The sequence below is a fragment of the Xyrauchen texanus genome, chromosome 34, assembly GCF_025860055.1.
Source record: "Xyrauchen texanus isolate HMW12.3.18 chromosome 34, RBS_HiC_50CHRs, whole genome shotgun sequence".
Taxonomy (NCBI): domain Eukaryota; kingdom Metazoa; phylum Chordata; class Actinopteri; order Cypriniformes; family Catostomidae; genus Xyrauchen; species Xyrauchen texanus.
In genome coordinates, this window is record NC_068309.1 from 5532697 (window position 1) to 5555982 (window position 23286).

Below are 23286 nucleotides of genomic sequence, written 5' to 3' on the forward strand. Positions count from 1 at the left end.
GGGATGCCCTCCTTTTGACGGCAAAGGCCTGGTGCGATGTGCACAGTCAACTTTAATCCCCGCAGGAAAGTTCTCGGCCCCCAGGAGGTTCGGAATAAGTTTTTCCACAAACTCAGTGGGGCGACCAGACGCCACGTTCTCGGGTAGGCCGACAATCTTAATATTTTGTCATCGGGAACAGCCCTCGAGATCATCCAGTTTAGCACGTAGAACCTTTTTAGCTGATAGTATTTCCTGACAGGAGGCCTCCAGGTCAGAAATGCGGCTTTCGTGTTCAGCTTTAACGTTCTCAAGATCCGCGATACGCGAGGTGGTTTCAGACAGCGCTGTCTGCAAATGAGATAGAGTTGTTTCCAGCGAATTAAATCTTTCGTTCATACCATTATTCATGGTTTGAATGGCTGACAGGATAGCAGTAGAGTCCGTGGCCATGTCGCGATCGCGATCCGTCTCATGCTCAATAGGATTCTCTGCCAGTTTTTCAACTGCGCTGGATGGTGAATCTCCTTTCTTTGGATTAGCCTTCTTCATCTCACTGTTGGATATTGTTGAGCAAACTTTTGCGATGAAAATAGTAAAATAGTACTAGTTTATGTAGGCTTGTTGAGGGAGCTCCCTAAATTTACGTCCACTCCATGTGGTGCTCTCTAGCGCGCTCCGCCCCAATTCTGTCTTGTTTTAACAGGTTTATTCTCATCTGTCTGCCCGGACTAATAAACGGGGTGTGCAACATATGCTGTGCATCCCCTGCTCTGTTACTATATTCCATATACAGCGATGTATATTTGGGGGTATTTACACTTGGTCAATTAATGCATTTTTACTGATTGGCCTCTGACTGTATAAACACATTCTCACACTTGGCCACATAAATGTGTCTCCGCCACAAATATATGACATAGTTGCTTCCAGGGCCGGACTGGGACACAATTTCAGACCGGGAAATCCTACACCAATCCAGGCCATCCTATGCACCCAAATAAAATTTTGAAACACGGACAACCTTGTCCCCCCCAAATTACATTTATTTCACAGTATGACCAAAAAATTTTTTTAATGAAATTAAATGAAATTAAATGAAATTAAACATAAAAACAGAAACAACCAACCTAGAAGTAAATCAGTCCTAATATCAAATGGGTCTGCACATAACGTACATACAAGCATTTACTCTAAAAGTCCAAAGCTGTTTCTACCTCTCTACTTCTCACTCATAAGTGTATATAAACTGCAGAAGAGAGGTTAAACAAAAATGTTAGCTTAGAAGGTCAGCAGGTTGCATACGACTTCGCTGCTCTCAGCAACTTTATCAATAATGTTGTCAATGTCAATTCCAACAAGTATCTCCCTCTCTGTTGACATTAACAGGAAAGCCTCAACGTGTTCCTGATTAATAGAGGTCCTAAGTCTGTTCTTCACAAGCTTAAGTGTGGAGAAGCTTCTTTCACAGGCTACTTGTGTCACAGACAATGTCAACAAAAATGTGTAGCCCAGTCCAATGACATGATCAGTGAGAAGGTTGTTACATTTGATCAATAAATTCAGTTAAAATAATAAGACACTATAGGGCTATTACCCATCAAATTAAAAAATGTGCACTGCAATTACAACTGCAATAAATAATGTTATGAGATTGATGTTTTAAATAAATGTTTGAATATAAAAAAAATGCAACACTTAAACATTAAACTAAACCGCCAATAGGTGGCGGCAAGTGACCGTCTTAATTAGTGAGTCATTCATACAAAAGATTCGTTCAAAACGCTGAATCATTCAGTAACAAAACTGTAACAAAGACTCAGGTAAGTTGGGATCCATAAGCAGTCTTTATTGAACATGCAAAGTAAACCGGCAATGGTCAAGAGATGGGCAATAGCAGGCGGCAGACAGCAATACGGAGAGGCAGACAAGAGTTCTGGTGGGCTGGTAGCAAACAATCGTAATCAAGAGGGAAAGCAAGGTCGATAAACAGATAAGCAAAAGGGAATGTAAACTAGAACGCTCAGTAGTGTAGCCGGAACAAACAAGACTTCGCAATGTGAATGTCACTGCGCGTGGCTTTATGTAGAAGGAGTTGAATGGGGGTCCAGGTATCGTTCGTTCATTTGTTTTTGCTTTCCTATATAAAAACGAAAAAACGAGAAAACAACTCCTTTTTTCGTTTTTTTTGAAAAACGAAAAAACTAAATTATGACTTGATTTTTGGTTTTCCCGTTCTTGCACGGAAATCAGAAAAACGACTTGATATTCCGATTTTCCCCTGTGGGTGGGGCTAAATCTGATTGGCAGGATATGCATTCATTGTTTTTCAAATTAAGAGTTTTCCAAACACTGTATTTGTTAGCCTGTAAAATTAATAGTCTATATGCATGCTATTTGTCACCCAATTATTTGGCTTCACTGACTGAAAAAAATCTATTGAAATAGTCTAAATTCAAGCCTAAAAGCCTGTTCACGCACTGACAGTTGTCATTATACAAATTTAAATAATACATTTATTCTTTGTTTTAGATGTTTTTATTAACTTAAATTCTTATGAATAATATATTTTTTATAATGTCTATTTGTTATTTATGGCCTGTATGCACATACACATAAATATGCTTTGAGGTTCCTAGTAATATGCCACATGCAGGCTATAGTCAAAGTTTAGTGCTATATTACATCGTCATTATAATACAATATAATGCAGGATTGTCATCTGTCCTCTTATGTCAGATTCTTAAATTTAGTCAACAAATTCAATCAGAATGCAAAGACACTGTGTTTGGTGTATGGTTACTATGACCAAATAAAAGGAATTCGGTATCAATATAATACATTTTTGGATTGAGATTTTGGATTGAGATTGACCCAGGCTGTTTAGCCTGTGTCATGTGGATTTACACATACACAGCAAATTATAATTGCATAAATTATGTTAAGAGATTAATGTTTTAAATGTAAAAAATTGTATGTAGAAATATGAAATTATTGGAAAAAAATGAAACGTCTACTTTTTAACTATATGAAACTAACACACGCCATTAGGTGGCGGCAAGTCTCTAATGAGGGAGTTGATTCCTTTATTCCAGGGGTCGACAAGTAAGGTTGGCATCGGGCCAAAAAATATTTTTGACACTAGATGGCTGGCCAGAACATAGTCAATGAATAATTTAAGAAATTAATTGATGAAAAATGCAACTAGAATTGCATGTGACAGACTGTTACAGTGTCTTTTGTAACTGGTAGTGAGCTGTTACTCTGTGTTAAATCCTGTAGTAGGACAGTCATTAACAAAAAGCCACATTTGTGTGGGGGTGTCCGGGTTTTACACTGAATACATTAATAAAGCAGTAGGGATGAGTCACGATTTTCGAATATTCGATTTGTTGATTTAATTATAGAATATCGAATAGGTCGTGCGATTATTGTCTAAAAAAATCCCGATGTTTTCGGTGCGATTCGGTGGTGACGCCGTGTAACCAGAGGGTGACGCTGCCAATAACGCAAAAGCTGTCACAAGGAACCGGCAAAAGTAATGATTATGAATGTTTCAAATATAGCAAGGAGACATTTTAATTGTTAGTGTATGTGTCGGCTGCAATATTGACCGCAGTAGTTAACGCGCATAGAGAAATGCACATTTCGGATTAGACATAAGCAGAGAGTAGGCTAGTCGGTTTCTTTTCGTTTTGAATTGTTTTGTTTAAAATTAGACATTTTTAAGCTTTCTATATATTTCTGGTGTCTGTGAGGCAGCTTAAACGCCGAGTTTCGGTTCATTTATAAGATGAGCTCCATCCAGTTCACGAGCAATGCAATCTTGCCGGCGCCTCCATGTCCTGATTATATTGTCTGCTATATTTGCTTCTTATTTATTAAATCCAGGCAATTGGTTGATAAAACATTGATTAAAAATAAGATACAAATGATACAAAACGAAATTAAATTTTTAGAAAGGCTTTCTACAAAACAAAACTTAATGATGGTCAAAATTTCAGGCAGAGGAGTACCAAATCGCCTGGCTGAGGGTGAATGCAGAGCCAAGATTGATGAAGTGTTTCTGCCAAATGCCTCTGTTGCGGCAGATATGTATCATCAAGAAGTTGGGTCAACTCTGACCAGGTTGTCCATGTTTGGCAGTAATCCCATCACATCAGTAGAGGACAGAGCCAGTGTGGAACAGCACTTCACAGAACAGTGGCCTGACATTTCTGTTCTTTTTGATGAGGCAGTGAACTACAATGGCACACCTTTCAAAAATGCGTTGATGTGTCTAATAAACACAACAAAAAGATTTGCCTAAAAATTGTTCATGTTTTATTGATTATCTGATGTTTCAACGATTTACTTAAAATAAATGCATGTAACAAGCTAAAATTTCTGTAAGTGTTTCCATGCATATTGGAAATATAATTTCAATAACATCTTAGTGAAAGCTACCCTACATTTCAGATGACAAATGTGGATATTTGTAGGCCTATGAGATTATTAATTCATGATTCAAAAGTGTAACAGTTGTTACTTATTTTTATATATTTGATATAGTCTATTGGTGAAGTAGCTTTTTTAATATAGAACTGCTTTTGAAATTATTATACAAATGTAAAGTCATTCTGTTGGATAATATTTGTTCCTTAGTGTAAAATGGAAGTATATGGTAATTTTATTATATGAGCAAAAAACTATATGCTGTAACAGTTTTAGAACTAGACAAATCTCTGCATTAATAATATGGTATTAAATGCATTAATAGGCTAATATAAAAATTTGCTGTGTTTGCTCGGGATTTGAACCCGTGTCATGATCGTAACGTAAGTTCTACCACTCGGCCATGAGTGTACTCACTGAGAAATGCCCAAATGTTCGTTTCTCCAGTGTGTGTTCGCTCACATGAGCGAGAAGCGCTCTTCATTCGTTTCATTCCTCAATAGAATAGTAAAAAAATATCAGCTTAATTGCACCTAATTTATTTTTGTTTGTTTATTTGATTTTTTTGTTTTGTTATCGCGCTGCTCCCCGGCCCGGGGAATAGGCTTATGTCGCCAACCGACGTCAAGATAGGCCTACAATATGAAATATATAGGCTATATATTGTTCTTGTCTCTATTTTTTCTAAAAATGTTTTATTCTGTTTACCATAGTTGTAGTATTTCATCTTTACTGTTAATTGACATTAACCCCACTTACATTTCAAAATGCGGCAATTGCTGCTGTTTTGCACAATATCCATTTGCGCCACCTGGCGGTCATTTCGCGAATGACTTGAAATGCGACTGGTTTATTTTTTCTGCGGCGATAATAGGCATTTTGGTTGACTACTGTAGGTGTTTGCCAATGACTGTCTTGAAAGGCATCCTCAAAACTGTAGTGAGCAGGAGTATAGGGACGGCAAAAGTAACCTATATTGCGATGGAATGCAATATAAACTATAAGAAGGGCCTTCTCTCCATTCAGCCTTTTGTCTGATAACTACCGTGACAACTTCAATGCGTGAACATGTTTACATTTAGGCTATTTCAATAGATTTTTTCAGTCAGTGAAGCCAAATAATTGGGTGACAAATAGCATGCATATAGACTATTAATTTTACAGGCTAACAAATACAGTGTTTGGAAAACTCTTAATTTGAAAAACAATGAATGCATATCCTGCCAATCAGATGTAGCCCCACCCACAGGGGAAAATCGGAATATCAAGTAGTTTTTCTGATTTCCGTGCAAGAACGGGAAAACCAAATATCAAGTCATAATTTAGTTTTTTCAAAAAAAAAAAACCGAAAAAACGAAAAAAGGAGTTGTTTTCTCGTTTTTTCGTTTTTATATATGAAAGCAAAAACAAATGAACGAACGATACCCGGATCAATGGGGAACAGCTGTACATTAATCAAGCCCGGTATGTGGGTACGGAGGAGATTAGTACTCAGGTGAGTCCGATCTCCGGTGGCCGATCGGGAAGGCGCCTTCGTGGGCGTTCGTGACAAAAACACTGCGCTGCTGTAGCTTTCCTTTGGAACTATTTTAGTCGGTGAAATAGAACAAAAACAGTTCATATGGTTTGTGTCTAAAATGTAAGTAACTTAATAATAAATATTAACTACGCTACTTGTTTATTGAACAATAAATTCAATGTAACATTTTCAATTGTGATAATATTCAGCAAAACAGCTCCCTTAGTTGTGTTATGTTAAACTAAATCATATGTTATAAATAAAAAAAGACAACAATTAGAATTTTTACCTCAGTACATTTCTTCTACGAGTTTTCTGTGTGCACTCATTTGTTTTGATTTCTCCACGAATGTAACGTTAGACGGGCGCTACCGCTTACATTTGCTAGCAGTTCAATACTAAGTTAATGAAGAAAAAAGTACAGTATTTACAGATGAAACTGACCTGCACTTGAAGCCCTGAACAGGTCAGTAATTTTGCAACATTTTGCTGCTTCTTCTTGGAGTGTTTTTTTTTGGAGGCGTAAAGTCGAATCATAGCCTTGCCAGTCAAGACTAACAGATTCATGATTTTATTTTTTTGATTGTTATTAATATTAATAATAATTTTATTAAATGACGAATTCAAAAATGATCACTGGTAAAGGTAGTAATTTAAAATACTAATAATTTAAAAAATAAATAAAAAAACCGCTGGCTGGCAGCAGGCCAACTTAGTCGCCAGGCCAGCGGGAATTGTCCCTGTGCTCCCGATGGCCAGTCCGGGCCTGGTTGCTTCAGTGCTTTTCATGTCGAACGTGCTTTTTAAAAACTATCAGTTAGGTTCCTTCCCTTCTCCAAACCCTTATCATGATTCTGGTAAAAGTTCACCTTAGTTTTATCTGTCCAATGAAGTGTTCAAGAACTTGGCAGGCTTTTTTCTGAACAGTCTAATCTGGCCTTCCTATTCTTGAGGATTACCAGTGGTTTACACCTTGTGTATTTCCCTTCATGAAATCTTATCTTGATTGTAGACATTGATAATGATACGCCTACCTCCTGGAGAGTGTTCTTGACTTGACTTGTTGTTGTGAAGTGGTTTTTCGTGATCAAGGAACTAATTTTGTGATCCTCCACCACAGTTGCTTTCCATGGTTGTCCAAGACTTTGGGTGATCACCAGTGTGTTCTTTCTTTTTAAGAATGTACTAAATTGTTAATTTGGACACTCCTAAGATTTCTGCTGTCTCTCTGATGTATTTAAAAAAAAATGTAAGCCTAATTTCAGAGACTGACAAACCCCCCAAGCCAGATTCCCAGTGAAATGCTCTCAGACAGCAAGTGCAGTGAGTTTGCTTCTTTCTTCTCTGAAAAAATCAATAATATCAGAAAGGAGATCAGCACATCCTTGAGTTGTGCTGGGGTCAGACAAATCAAACCACAACCTGAGAAAGTAGTTACTATGTCTGATTTCAAAGAAATTGATGGCAAAATTTTGGAAGAAACCGTACAGAACCTTAAAACATCAACCTGCGCCCTTGATGCACTTCCCACATCTTTTTCAAAAGTGTGTTCAACTGTTTAGAAGCAGATCTCCTAGAAGTGATAAACTCCTCACTTCTCTCTGGGAGTTTTCCAAACTCCCTGAAAACTGCAGTTGTCAAGCCCCTCTGGAAAAAGATCTATCTGGATAAGACCATATTAAGCAACTATAGACCAATCTCAAATCTTCCTTTCATAGGCAAGATCATTGAAAAAGTTGTCTTCAATCAGCTGAACAAATTCGAATGGATACTTTGACAATTTTCAATCTGCTTTCCGATCGCATCACAGCACAGAGACAGCGCTCATAAAGATAATAAACGATATTCGCTTAAATACTGATAAAGGCAAACTATCTGTACAGTGCTGCATTTGACACTGTCAATCACAACATACTTCTTGACAGGCTGGAAAACTGGGTGGGGCTTTCTGGGATGGTCCTAAAATGGTTCAGGTCATTCTTAGAAGGGAGAGGTTATTATGTGAGTATAGGAGACCATGAATCTGAGTGGACGTCCATGACATGTGGAGTCCCTCAAGGCTCAATACTTGCGCCACTCCTGTTCAACCTGTATATGCTCCCAATGAGCCAAATAATGAGAAGGAACCAAATTGCTTACCACAGTTATGCAGACGACACACAGATCTACTTAGCCCTATCACCTAACGATTACAGCCCCATTGACTCCCTGTGCCAATGCATTGATGAAGTAAACAGTTGGATGTGCCAAAATGTTCTTCAGTTAAACAAAGACAAAACTGAAGTCATTGTGTTTGGAAACAATGATGACGTTCTCAAGGTGAATGCATACCTTGACGCTAGGGGTCAAACAACTAAAAATCAAGTCAGGAATCTTGGTGTGTCTCTACAGTCAGACCTTAGTTTCAGTAGTCATGTCAAAGCAATAACTAAATCAGCATACTATCATCTGAAAAATATTGCAAGAATTAGATGCTTTGTTTCCAGTCAAGACCTAGAGAAACTTGTGCATGCTTTCATCACCAGCAGGGTGGATTATTGTAATGGACTCCTCACTGGCCTTCCCAAAAAGACCATAAGACAGTTGCAGCTCATACAGAACACTGCTGCCAGGACTCTGAGCAGAACCAGAAAATATGAACATATCACACCAGTTCTCAGGTCTTTACACTGGCTCCCAGTTACATTTAGGATTGATTTTAAAGTATTATTACTGGTATATAAATCACTCAATGGGCTAGGACCTCAATATATTGCAGATATGCTCACTGAATATAAACCCAACAGATCACTCAGATCATTAGGATCACATCAGCTAGAAATACCAAGGGTTCACTCTAAGCAAGGAGAGTCTGCTTTTAGCTATTATGCCAGCCGCAGCTGGAACCAGCTTCCAGAAGAGATCAGATGTGCTCCTACAGTAGTCACATTCAAATCCAGACTCAAAACACATCTGTTTAGCTGTGCATTTACTGAATGAGCACTGTGCCACTGTGTGTCCGACTGTTTGTACTGTATTTTATTTTATATTCTAAACTGTTTCAATTATTCTTATTTTTTTATTCTTATTTTAATCTCTTCTATGTAAAGCACTTTTAATTACCATTGTGTATGAAATGTGCTATATAAATAAACTTGCCTTGCCTTGCCTTGCCTAATGATTGCTAGCTTAACTTGCATTGACAGCTCTTTGGACATCAGAGTTTACAGCATTGGCTTTTAAATACAAATTCCTAATTTGGAATCAGCTCCAGACCTTTTAACTGTTTAATAACAGAAATAACCTTGGAGCAGCCCACACCTGGCCATGAAATGGCTTCTCAATCCATTTTCCCATTATTTTAGAACCACTGAAAATGGGCTCTTTGTATAAAACATGCTGTAATTCCTAAAACGTTCAACCAATTTGAATGTGAATAACTACAAATTACTGTAGTAATTGTAAAAATGTAATTTAAGTCCGCTTCTGACATGGGAGATGGCCAATCATAGTTTAGAAACCTGTTAAAACCAATAAAAGAATGGTTAATAATGTTCTTTTTTTTAAAAAAAACTACAGTACTCTTAGATAAGGGTGGGTGATATACAACTTGTGTTCACAGATCTCGCAAGAAAAAGAAGCACAAAACAAGCAAAAATAAGCAATTAAGTGTCAAGTGTGGGGGAATTATCAGCATAGAAATCATAACCTATACAGGAGCATATATAAAATAATATAATGCTGACACCGGTATGAATAAAGCTCAGAGCGGTTTGAGTAGGACCGGTTACACAGTTAAGGAGTACCACCTGTTTTCTCCAGGGGGCAGTATGCGAAACTCGCTGTTTTGGCAACACACAGCTTATACAGAGAACAAACCACACTTACAGAGAGCAAATTCTTGCATTCAAACACAGCACGATGTTTAATCACTGACCCTTAACACTTACTTAGTTTAATAATTTTAAACCATGATTTTACCTATACATAATTAATATTTACATTTCATAATGTTAGCCAGAGGGGAACTGGCCCCCACAGTGGGTCAGGTTTCTCCCAAGGTTATTTTTCTCCATTATTCTACATCTTATGGAGTTTTGTGTTCCTTGCCACAGTCGCCTACAGCTTGCTCACTGGGGTTATTAATACAATTATCAATTAATTATTTTTAAACACTATTAATATCTTATTTTATCTAAATTACACAATGATGATTCATCGACTTTATAGACATTACAGTTTTATCATCTGTTAATACTGATATTCTGTAAAGCTGCTTTGAAATGATGTGTGTTGTGAAAGGCGCTATACAAATAAAATTGACTTGACTTGACGATGAAGTATAAATCTGAATGCAGGTATCTCAAGGCATGTTTTACTTTGTTTAACATGTTTCAAACTTTGTTTAACTTGACACAGCGACCTAAAAACCATATGTTTATGACTAAATGAAACAGAGACACTCCAGAAGTATGTATGGATGTGTACTTTGACGTGTCCTTAAACAACCCCTTATAATAAATCATGTACTGACATTAATTTGCAAAATGGATTGCTCTGAACTGTAGGCCAGTAATAGACTTGTATTCAATAATATGAAAATAAACAATATATTGCATTCTAATGCAACTTTTTGTATTATGTTTTTTAATACAAACTTGTGTGCCTAAATAATGTAATGTATTCTTATTTTTTTTATATATTTATTTATAATTTATAATTATTTAAATATAACTAATTATTTAATCGTTATATATTGAATTATTGTTCCCCTTCTGTCACTCACTCGATGTTGTGTTGATGTAGTGACACTAGAGGTCGATCTTGAGAGCCCCAATCACCTCAGATCTTTATCTTAGGGAATTTGCATGCCACTCTCTCGGACATGTGGGTATAAAAGGGAGCTGGAATGCAGGATTCATTCAGATTTTTCTTCGGAGCCGAGCAGTTGTACTATTAGCGAGCTGAATACTACTGCAGTTCCATTCACTTCTACAGAAGTGTATGCTGTTGGATATACGCCGCATTCCAGTGGCTTTCTCTCCTTCTGCATGCCAACTGCAGATTTGTCCCTGGGCACTTCAAGCCAAAAGAATATATTTCTTAAAAGAGCACATACGTTGCAGCGATCACAACTAGGCAGCATTTGTGGATGGCTCATGTTCTCATTGCGATAATATGACCATGGCAACGTTGTGGTTGCAGCTTTCCTTCTTCAAATGGGGGAAAGCCACTCCAACCGCCGTGGTTTCACCAGGTAATGCCCCGTAGACCTCCCATTGCCCAGCATGCTCGTTTGCACCCATCCGGTTCCGAAATGAGACCAGCCTGCCTCACGGCCAGCTTGAAGTCTGTTTCTATTGCTGCATAGGAGTGCGCAATGGCGATGTCGGACGCTGAGGACTCGGCTGGTCTGCCACCTTCGGGTCTGCCTGCCCAGTCTGAGGCCAATGCAGATCTGACCGCCATGCTTGCCCGGGCGCTGCCAGTATCGGGTTGGACTGGAACTATCCAGTCTCCCCTGAGCGCTCACAGCTCGATAATTGATACCTGGGTTGAGGACTTCACCCAGCAGTTCTTGGCGGTGAAAAAGGGAGGCTATCCAGCACATCTTGCCCTGGTGCGGCTCAAGATCCTGCGCCCCCCTGCGGCATTGAAAGCTCCACCTCAACCCGAGCCCAGTTCTCTGCCCCAGCATAGAGCCCTCCCGCAGGAAGCTGATGCCCTCCTTCTTCTGGGCCGGCACGAGGAACTGGAAGGCTCCTAAGTGCCCCTGAGACGGACAACCCAGGGAGCAAGACGTCTGCTACGGAGCTGGTATCCAGACCACTCCATCCCCCGTTGGAGGGCCGGGAGGTAAACCTTTTGTTACGATACCTGAATTTATGAAGGTACCGGAGTACCGAGTACCGGGTCTACCTGGTTCCCAATCAGAGTCGGGAACTTTCGAACGCTCACAACAAGCAATATATTGCGACAAGCAAAGTAGCTACTGCTGCGGAGTCTCAACTTAATCTTGTCAAAAAGAAAAGTGGAAAAAGCCAGTTTTGGAAATTCTTTGGATTTGAGGCTGATGAAAAAAAAGGGAAACATCATATATCAGCAAAAACCTATTTGTAAACACTTCTTTCACAATTTTCTGACGAAAGGAGGAAACACATCAAACTTAATAAAGCACCTGAAAGCCAGACACCCGGATTATTTCATGCAAATACAGCAGGTGAGTTTAAAAGCATATTATCATTTGTATTAGGGCTGAAACGAGAACATTTTTCGTTGTCGAATGGTCGTTGATCTCATTTGATGAAGTGAGAGCTGCTATTCACTTCTGACGGAGGAGAGGAAGAATTACACAGATCAGTCCAGATCTAAACTTTCACAGTTTCATCTTATGTAGATCCCAAAGTATTAGGGAATTATTTATATATAAAAAAAAAAAAAATAAGGTAAATTCTGAAGCACTCTCGTTGTGGAGACGGAGCCGGAGCTCTTTAAAGGAAACATCCCGGCATTACATCTTAAATGCACTAAAATTGAATGCGTTATAGCTTTATTAAAGTTCAAATAATACAGAATCAGCTCATGTTAATAACTATAAACTCAGAAACTGGCATTTCTGTGTGGTCGGTGCCTCTTCTATGAGTTGCGTGAATGTCCCGATCTAAGGGGGAGAGATTGAAATTGCACCCGGCTGAGAGAGACTCTGCCTCGGGGACGCTCATCCCTCGAGCGCGTACGCTTAATGCAGCTAGATTAGAACGCGATTGCTTGCGACTTATTTAATCATAATGTGTATCACTGTGCACTTTTTATCGTGAAAAAAATTTACAATATGCAGCTTTATTAATACGAGAGCACTTTGCACTTTAGATTGGAAATTGTTTTTTATTCATTCTATTGTAAGCTTGTTTATTTATTTATTTTTTGTATTTGGTAAAAACTTAAAGTAAAAGTTGAAGCAAATCTTATATAAGTGTTCAAAAATACTTCAAGCATACATTATACAGTTTTGTTATAATTCAAAAATAATATATTTAACTTGAAGTGTTGCTCAATGGCATATTTTTGTTCTTAGTTCTGCTGCTAATGTTTTGTTAATTTTGTTAATAAAAGAGTGTTGTTCAGTAACCTGTTTTTGTGTTTTGCTTTGGTACCGAAAATGGTATCAAGTATTGTGAAATTTCACTGGTATTGGTACCGACTACTGAAATTTTGGTACCGTGACAACACTAGCCCAGACCTCTGGAACCTCCACGTCTGGCCCTTGGACAGGATGCGGAAGATCTAAATGGGCTACCACCAGCAGTGGTAGACTGATCACTCAGGCCAGAGATCCCTCTACGAGGCAGCTTTATGCCCTGAAGTGGTGCCTGTTCCCAAACTGGTGTTCTCCCTGAGGCGAAGACCACCAGAGATGCGCAGTCGGGTCAGTGCTTTCCTTCCATCAGGAGAGGTTGGAGGGGCGGCTGTCCCCCTCCACCTTGAAGGTATAATTAGCCAATATAGCTGCAAACCATGGTGCAGTGGATGGTAAGTCCCTAGGGAAACATGACCTGATCATCATGTTCCTCAGAGGCACCCGGAGGCTGAATCCTCCCAGGCCATGCCTCTTCCCCTTATGGGATCTCTCTGTGGTCCTCCTGGGTCTTCGGAGAGCCCCATTTGAGCTGCTAGAGTCAGTTGAGCTGAAATAACTCTCCTTAAAGACGGCTCACCTCCATCAAGAGGGTGGGGGACCTGCAAGCGTTCTCTGTCAGCAACTCTTGCCTGGAGTTCGGTCCGGCAGATTCTCACATGATCCTGAGACCCTTACCGGGCTATGTGCACAAGGTTCCCACAAACCCCTTTCAGGGATCAGGTGGTGAACCTGCAAGCGCTGCCCCGGGAGGAGGCAGACCCAGACCTGTCTTTGCTGTGACCTGTCGTTGCTTTGCGCACCTACATGGATCAATCGCAGAGCTTTAGACACTCCGAGCAGCTCCTTGTCTGCTTTGGTGGACAGCGGAAAGGGAATGCCATCTCTAAACTGAGGCTTGCCCACTGGATCGTGGACGCCATTGCATTGGCCTACCAGACCCAGGCCATGCCTTCCCTCATGCGGGTTCGAGCACACTCTACAAGGAGTTTAGCGTCCTCGTGGGCACTGGCCAGTGGCACCTCTCTAGCAGACATCTGCAGAGAAGCGGGTTGGGCAACACCCAATACTTTGCAAGATTTTACCATCTCCGGGTTGAGCCGGTCTCATCCGTGCCAGGTGAATCACCTGCATATAGCCCCTTTCCCCTCCCCTGAGGAGAAAATGTGCACTTTTACCCCCAGTCGAGTTCTGGACGGTCTCCCTGCTGGCGGACACGCGTCTCCCTTGGGCAGAGCTCCCTCTGCCCCTGGTCGCTGTGTTTGTAGAGTCCCCCCCCTTCGTGGCTGTGTGTGCAGCTGCTGAGCCCATGTGTCGTATTGCCACATGTTGACCTCCCCTTTTGGGCAGAATGTGGTCTCCGCTGGGTTTTTTTCCCCCTGAAAGAATAGGAAAGGAAAAGAACACCTTCCCCAATGCGGATGATAGCGTTAGATGGCCCCAGCCAAATATAATAATCAGAGAACATAGAGAGAAAAGGCTGAGGCTGGCGTGGCCTGCTCCCACGCTAGTTACGTCGTTTCCCCCTCTCAGGGATGTGGTGATTTACACTGCATCTTTTGGGGCGTCGGGGGAGGTTATGTGGAGTCTGATGCACCTGCTATTATGCACACGGCAGCTTGCTTGCACCTGCATCGGCAGTTCACGTAACACCGTTCATCTGTTGTGGCGTTTTTCCATAGGGACCCCTAGTGTCACTACATTGACACCACATCGAGTGAGTGACCGAAGGGGAACGATTCGGTTAATGTTGTAACCTCCATTCCCTGATGGAGGGAATGAGACGTTGTATCCCTCTTGCCACAACGCTGTACTAGCTGCTGAAATTGCCGGAACTGTGCCTCGGCTCCTCAGCACAAAACCTGAATGAATCCTGCATTCCAGCTCCCTTTTATTCCCGTATGTCCAGGGGAGATCCCAGGTGATCAGGGCTCTCAAGATTGACCCTTAGTGTCACCACATCGACACAACGTTACGTTCCCTCCATCAGGAAACGGAGGTGACAAGAGTAACCAAGACGTTATATGAGGGGCTTTCTCAGCAAATATTTATGTATGCGACTAATTGCAATTGATTTGATTTATTAATTAAAATAAAATTTTTTATTGATTGACAGCCCTAGTCAGCCCTAGGAGTGGTGGTGATGTAGTGGTCTAAACCACATAATTGGTAAACTGTTAATCAGAAGGTCGCTGGTTCGATCCCCACAGCCACCACCATTGTGTCCTTGAGCAAGGCACTTAACTCCAGGTTGCTCCGGGGGGACTGTCCCTGTAATAAGGGACAATAAGTCGCTTTGGATAAAAGCATCTGCCAAATGCATAAATGTAAATGTAAATGTAGTCACAATACACTGTGCTCTGTGATCAACAAGGCCATAAACGTGACAGGACTGCCATTCTATAAATGCAGTGAAGACCACAGCTTACCACCAAAACTAAATAAAGCCTGTTTGTCGCTTAACGTTCCTTTCATGAGCATCTCAACTTTTTTTATTTTTTTTTATTTATTTTTTTTACAAAATATTGCATCAGTAAAAAATAAAAAAGGGGGATGGTAAAATAATTACGATTTTCTTCACATTTACTGATCTATGTACAAAATCTATATTTCCTGAAGAAGTTTGGGTAATAAACAAACCTATTGGTAAAACTGTATTTGAAAAAGAGGGTGCTAAACTGCATTTCTTTTATAGTAACCTCTTGAAATCTGCATCACACACAGAATCTTGGATTATGACATTGTATAATAGATACTGTATTTTCTACGTGAAAAAATGTGTCAAGCAATTTGGAAAACTGAATATCCACAAACCTTCAAATAATTTTTTTTAAATATTAAATGTCATAACCAAATTTTTTCAAATGTTTTTTTCTATACTTTGTTTATGCGTCCTGGTATAACAGGTGATTAAGCAACACTGTGGACTTAATCTAATGAGTTTCAATAATAAACTTAAACTAAAACAAATAATGGGGTGTTGCTGGCTAAGAGCTTGGAGCAGAATAGTTGTGCTGTATGTAGTTACATTTCGAAATGATTACTTATTGGTTATATATTTATTGTATATTAACTTGTTTAAAACAACACACTAGTTTACTTGATTTTAAGGGTGCAGTAGGATACATTCCACCCAAATACAAGTTACATTGCATTCTCCCCTTTGTTTATGTGTCTATTCCTTAAATACATAACAACGTATTAATGATCTTTCATTTTATTTAAAATTTCATTTCCTCATCACAACCCAACCCCTGTCAACAGCTATAAAATGCCCCTGAAATGAGCACAGTGTTAGTTCATTCGCCTCTTCACCAAAGATGGATCTTCAAGTCTCTTTTGTGCTGCTTTTCATTCTTTTCACTGGAGGTACAAAAACATTTAGAATATTTAATGTTAGTCTGTTTAATTATTGGTTTGCATACAGAGGTCATTGAATGTCTTTCTTTCTCTCTCTCTCTCTCTCTCTCTCTCTCTCTCTCTCTCTCTCTCTCTCTCTCTCTCTCTCTCGCTCTCTCTAGGATACTCTCTAAACTGTACACAGTGCATACCAGACCTGACGGGTACTTGCATAGAACAAACGGAGACATGCTTTAGTGGATTTTCAGAGTGTATAAGTTCAAAAGTGAAAATAACTGGTAAGTCCATTATGATGGAGTGGAAATGTACTGTTATAATTTAAATTGTCACATAACTGCTACTCTTTTACTGGGCTGAAATTAAAACTGCAAGCATAGAATATTTACCAGATTTGTATTTTTATTTCTGACTATTTCATGAAGTACAGTAGGATCCAAAAGTCTGAGACCACATTGAAAATCTGTGATTTCAAATCTAACTTAAACCTGTAAATAAACAAAGTTTTAGGATTTAAAACCAAAAAATGTATGATTTAAAATAAACTAGAAATATTGAAGATTCTGTACAATTTCTAAGTTACTAAACCAATGTAAGCAAATTTGTGACATTGAATTCAACTCAAGGTCATATTTCCATGTTTCCATTTAAAATGTTCAAATGCTGGAATAACATCGATCATCAGGTTTTGCACAAACTTGTTTAATCCATGCCAGCTCAAGTGCATGCTGTCATTAAAGCAAAAGGGAGAAATACCAAATACTAATTTTGAAACCCATGTTAAATTTACACAAATTGACAAAAATTGTATTAAATTTGAAAAATGCTAAAAAAATAAATAAAATCATTTTCACAATGTCTCAGACATCTCGACCTCACTTTGTGTAATTGCACATTTTTATGTTTTAAACAGTATTATTGCCAGTGTTGGGTTAGTTACTCAAAATAAGTAATTCAATACAAATTAATTCTCTAAACTGAAAGCAGATTACTTTACCTATTATTTTAACTAAAAAGTAATCACACTACTAATTATTCTACTATTAAATAACTTTCTAAATCTTTAATAGTATTATTACTAAATAAAAGTATGAGCGACAAGGTTAATTAAAGTGGGTTGCTCATCTGGCAGACAAGATGCATTCTGAAATTTGAAACAATTATTTTCTATGAAGGTATGTATGCACACAGTGTGGGCTCGCCATTTCCAGAGGCTGTTAAAAATTCAGCATTGCCACTGAGCTCAACTCGCAAAGTTTTCCATTAATCTCAACCCAAATCATTATCAAAAGATGATTATTTACTCTAGTAGTTATTACTGGATGATTTATTGTGTTATAGTTCTTTCATAGAGCCTACACAATGTGTTTTCATTACATTTCATTCAGTTTCATACACTAACCTGCAAACTCATCAACATCACTTTAATTCTTGAAGAACTACAAAAACTTTTGTAACTTTGGATTTCCACCAGCTCGTAATGTGTGTGATGGCATGTTCATGCCACTACCAGCTTCAATAAATGTTATGTTGCCCCCTTGTGGTCTCCCAAAGCTATTACATCAGACTACATTGAATGAAATGCAACTGGCAGTGAATTGAAAACATACAAATTAGGGTTCTAATTTAAATAATGGCTGATGTTAATATATCGATGCCTCAAATTTACTGATAAAATAACATGCCATTCAATAATCGATATATAGATTTTATTTATGACATCCTTAGTTTTTGGTTTTCCTCTCAAATTCAAAATGTCCCTTCAGCTGTCACAGAAACACTAACAGACGTACATATTAATTCATATTTTAAATATATTATACAGATTACTTTAGCAAAAGTAATAATTTTAATTTAAAGTCAGTAACTGTAATTTGATTACAAGTATTTAAAATTAAATGTTTTACACTTCTTTTTTGTTTTAAGTAATTAGGTTATAGTAATGTATTTCTTTGTAATTGGATACACCCAACACTGAATATTGCAACATGATCACATGTAAAGTAAACATGTTGCAACCAAACCAACAATGTGGTTACCTTCTTCTGTGGCATGACTAAGAAGCCTCAGTGTCCCGGGTTCTTGTCCCACATTGAAACCCAAAAAAGTTATTGTATTTACATTATCATAGACAAGCGAGATTCTGAGCTTTTATTTACCATCTGAGATTCAATATTTATTCCACTGATGTTAGGTTTAGGGTTGGGGTTTGAGTCAGGTTAATAAAAATGTATTTCTGTTGACTGTATAACATAATTTACAACTAAAAATTCTAAAAACTTGTTTTTGGCACCAACCTGTGGATATTTCACCTGGAAACTGGAGCTTATGTGCCCAGATGTACAAAAACAGTTTCTGCTTCAGCCACTGGAAGCGGAATTTCTTAAGTGGTTAGAATTTAGAATTTTGGGAAGCACAGACCAAGTTTAGCTGAAGAACTTTCAACTGTCGCCAGTGAGATCAGAGTGAAATACAGTGTGAAACAATTTACACTAAAATGTTACAATTTGTATAACAGTTGACAACCAATCAATCACTTACTAAACAATATTTGCCTCATTAATTGCACTTTGTACAGTTTAGTCTAAATGTATTCTGACCACATATTTTCATTAATTAATTCTACAGTACATGTTATTATATGAATAATATTTACCCAGATTTACATGGCAACATTTCCAAGCAGATATCACTGTGTTAATTTATGACTGACCTTATTGCATTAAGTATTGTTATTCCTGTATGATTAATTTTTATCATTGTTTTCAGGTGTCTCTACTATGGACATAAAACTAAAGACTTGTGCTCTGCCGAGTTATTGTCAAATTGGGAACATGAACCTCGGTGACATTAAGATTTCTTCTTCATGCTGCAGCACTGACAACTGTAATGACAAAGATGCTCCAGGTACTGTCCTTTACTTTCCATATAATGATCTCCTTAAAAGCTAACATGAAATATGCTCAACAAGAGAAACATTTAGTTTGGGACTTAATTTCATTCATTGAGAATTAATTGGACCATAAAAAGTCATCTCTATATGATTTTTATTTTCTATATTGCATTTATAGGGGAGGGTTTGAAAATGAAGAGAGCTTGGTGATGTCAGCTGAAAAGATAAAATTGTTTCATAGGTGGAGCATGTTAGTACATTTTGATGAAAGATTACAAAGACAACATTGTGTGTGTGTGTGTGTGTGTGTGTGTGTGTGTGTGTGTGTGTGTGTGTGTGTGTGTGTGTGTGTGTGTGAGTACATATATAGTACATTTATAGTACTGCCGCCCACAAATGCACCAGAGTTTAAGGGGTTAACACATCAGCTACACATTGATTAAATAAAAATTGTCTGAATTCTTTACATTGATAAAATTATATTTATTTTCTTATGTAAAAAATTATTATAAGCATATGCATGAATTATTTAAAAACATCTGACACATAATTCAGTCAACATGATCACAAAATTGACATTTACTATATACATTTTCCTTCATCTGTGCACCACACACACACACACACACACACACACACACACACACACACACACACACACACGCACACACACACACGCAATGTTGTCTTTGTAATCTTTCATCAAAATGTACTAACATGCTCCACCCTTAAACTCTGGTGCATTTTTGGGCTGCCGCCCACAATTTTTCACACTAAAATTTAAAAGCTCACCATTTACACATACTGTGGACTAATAGCAAAAAATGTCATTTTTCAGAGAATTTACCATTTTAAGCGTAAACTTTTTTCATGATATAGCGTTATAAAATTACCCTTGTTTCTTCTGTAGATCCCAGCTCTACCCCCAATGGGAAGCAGTGTTACTCTTGCAATGATCCAAACTGCTCAAACGTGTTGAAATGTTCAGGGAATGAAGACTACTGCGTTAAAGCGACAGGTAAGAATCTGGTAACTGAAGAAGAAAGTTAAAGTAATTATTTGGTCTTTCCATCATTGGTGGGCCATATATTATCCTGAACACATTATGATGCAAACATCTGTCTTAAATACAGTTTAGGGTACACAGAGGCAAGCTCTGCCTTTGTTTGTCATTTATTTATGATTCAACTTCTTTTTACTCTCTTTTAATCAGGGGCTTTTGGCGGCGTATCAGCTACTGTAAAAGGATGTGTCTCTAAATCTGTCTGTGATGCTGCAACATCGGTTCCAAATGTTGCGGATGTCACATGCTGTCAGGGGAACCTGTGTAACAGTGCAAAGAGCTTCACCCAGAGCTTCATGCTTCTCTTGTTGCCACTGTTCTCCTACACCCTGTTTCACTGAGTTTCACAAAGTGTATGAACATGATTTTGGTAAATATAGGGATAATAGATCCATCCATCCATCGTCAACCGCTTATCCTGTGTACAGGGTCGCGGGGGGATAATAGATATATTGCAAAATTAGTCAACTTTGGTGTATACTTTTAAGTTTTTTGAGTAACAATATAAAATAATGTTTACGCCTTTGAGTCAGTTTCCATCACAGGATTTGAATGTGTTCAAATGACTTATTTCTTGTTTTACTCCACTTTTCAATATATATTGGTGTTTTATTGTGCAAATGTTTTATGCTTCCTATTTATTGGTGTTTCAACTCAATCTCATGTTCTTATGTATTTATACAATAATATTGTATTTAAGAACGGGAAGTCAAGGGTTAAATTGTTTTTAACAAAATGGTGTAAAACAATTGGAAATGGTGGGAAAATTTTGTATTTAAGCGAGAGGGAAAAAAGACGGGCAACCAGTGTTGGAGCACATGGACAAGGTTGTTAGCGCTGTTTGAGCATAATGGAAATGCTGGTCTCATTGTTAATGAGGGAAGTGGGTACTGCTTTAATAGCATAAACAGGTAGCTTTTAGACTGTTTTTAAAATGACCTTGGTTTATTTGCTCTTAAAGGGGTCATACTATTTTATAAATTTTTTTGTATCATTTTATTATCTTCCATGGGGTCCACTTATAATGTTAGTAAAGTTTTTTGCAACAAACAGTCATAATTGAGTCATATGTAATAATGTTCCACCCTGTCGCTGTCCGAAATGCTCGCTGTGGCCCTTAAAGACTTCAATGTAAACTCCCACTGTTGTGATTGGCTAACGTCATACTATGGAGTAAATTTCCCACCCAACGTATTGCGCTCGCAGATCAAAAAAATAATAAACAGTCATCTGACATTTTTTGCTCTTATTTACATTTTTTGCACACTTGCTGTGTTTTTCTTTGCTCACATTTCCAATTTCTTCACTTGCGCTTCCAAATTTTGCAGGTAGAGTTTCATTCCAAACAGGGCGGGGTTTAGCATCCCCATTGGTCCACTAGTTCTAGACTGACAGCTCTAAATCTAGCCAATCAAAGTGGGGAGTTGACGTCACTCCAGAGTGACTCTGGTTTACTGCTGTGCTCAAATGTGAACAGATGAAGATCGATAAGACAGCAGAGAAGGTTTGCCTCATTTTCTCTCTTTTAAACGAAGAACTGTGTTACATCAAATGACCTACAGTACGTTGAAAATAGCTTGTTAGCCTATACTGGTCACCCAAAAGCATCACAAGCTTAAGTTGATCGTAGAGAGCGTTGGTGGCAATGGTTTCTATGATCTAGGATCTCAACATAAGGTGCACTTCAAACTGATCTCATCCTATATTCAATATTCGGAAGTTGAACATCACTATGTAAGAAATAACCTGCTATTAAAATGGATACGAGATGGGATGTTGTGATTATGCTGCTCGAGTATTTTAATAACACATGGAAATCCCACCTTTGAGACTTGACCTGCACTCCAGTGTTAAAGACGTGAGATTTGACTCTGACTTCAGGTGAAAGACTCGTGATCATTTCTGATACTGTGTAGCTAAACATTTACAGCAACTTTACCCCATTAATAAAACACAATAATACACTCACCAAACTGAATGGTAAGCACAATATCCCTATAAGGGAATCAAATAAGTTTGATTCATTTAAGTATAAAAAACCATGTATGCAGCACACCATACCGATCATTCATGCTTACATTCACGTAACTCTTTTTTTAATTTCATTTTTTATCCCCTTTTCTCCCAACTTTGAATGCCCAATTCCCACTACTTACTACGTCCTCGTGATGGCGTGGTTATTCATCTCAATCTGGGTAGCGGAGGACAAGTCTCAGTTGCCTCCGCTTGTGAGACCGTCAATACGCAAATCTTATCACGTGGCTCGTTGGGCATGACACCATGGAGACTCCCAGCATGTGGAGGATCATGCTACTCTCCGCAATCCACGCATAACTTACTATGTGGCCAATTGAGAGCGAGAACCACTAATCGCGACCACGAGGAGGTTACCCCATGTGACTCTACCCTCCCTAGCAACTGGGCCAATTTGGTTGTTTAGGAGACTTGGCTGGAGTCACTCAGCACGCCCTGGATTTGAACTTGTGACTCCAGGGGTGATAGTCAGTGTCAATACTCGCTGAGATACCCAGGCCCCCACACTCACATAAAGTCTTATAGAAATGCTAACATGCAGTGTACTGACTGAGCAGTAAGTTTGCCTAATTCATGAATCATGAGCAAAATAAATGTATGTGTAAATGCATGCTCATTTAAATAAATGCCACAATTTACACAATAATTGTTTTGCTAATGATTTGCACATATTTTTGTTCCGCTGGTGTTTCATGATAATGCAAATTCACTTAATTTTCATTAACTTGTGTTATTTTTTTATGCCCTCAATGTTTTTTGGCAATATAAAAGTCTTAAGAACCTTTGTAATAAAAAGCAACAATCTTCTATTTCTATATATGGAATATTCATTATCCATTAGATGAAATCATCAGAAAATAAACCTACACTGTAAACTGCTGTAATCTTTACAG

General features: G+C 38.4%; 1 protein-coding gene across 2 annotated transcripts in view; it reads left to right on the plus strand.

Moving 5' to 3' along the window:
* Window positions 1–23286, plus strand: part of LOC127627436 (phospholipase A2 inhibitor and Ly6/PLAUR domain-containing protein-like) — a 349614-nt gene that overhangs the window by 30928 nt on the left and 295400 nt on the right. The window contains exons 1-5 of one of the 2 annotated variants that reach the window (XM_052103806.1): window positions 16362–16415; window positions 16568–16684; window positions 19173–19310; window positions 20207–20314; window positions 20510–23067. The exons of the other annotated variant lie outside the window; for it this stretch is intronic. Of the exons in view, the coding sequence (XP_051959766.1) occupies window positions 16367–16415; window positions 16568–16684; window positions 19173–19310; window positions 20207–20314; window positions 20510–20700 (603 nt within the window). The 5' untranslated portion in view covers window positions 16362–16366 and the 3' untranslated portion in view covers window positions 20701–23067. Of the gene's footprint in view, window positions 1–16361; window positions 16416–16567; window positions 16685–19172; window positions 19311–20206; window positions 20315–20509; window positions 23068–23286 lie in introns of those variants that run through there. 2 annotated transcript variants of the gene reach the window in all.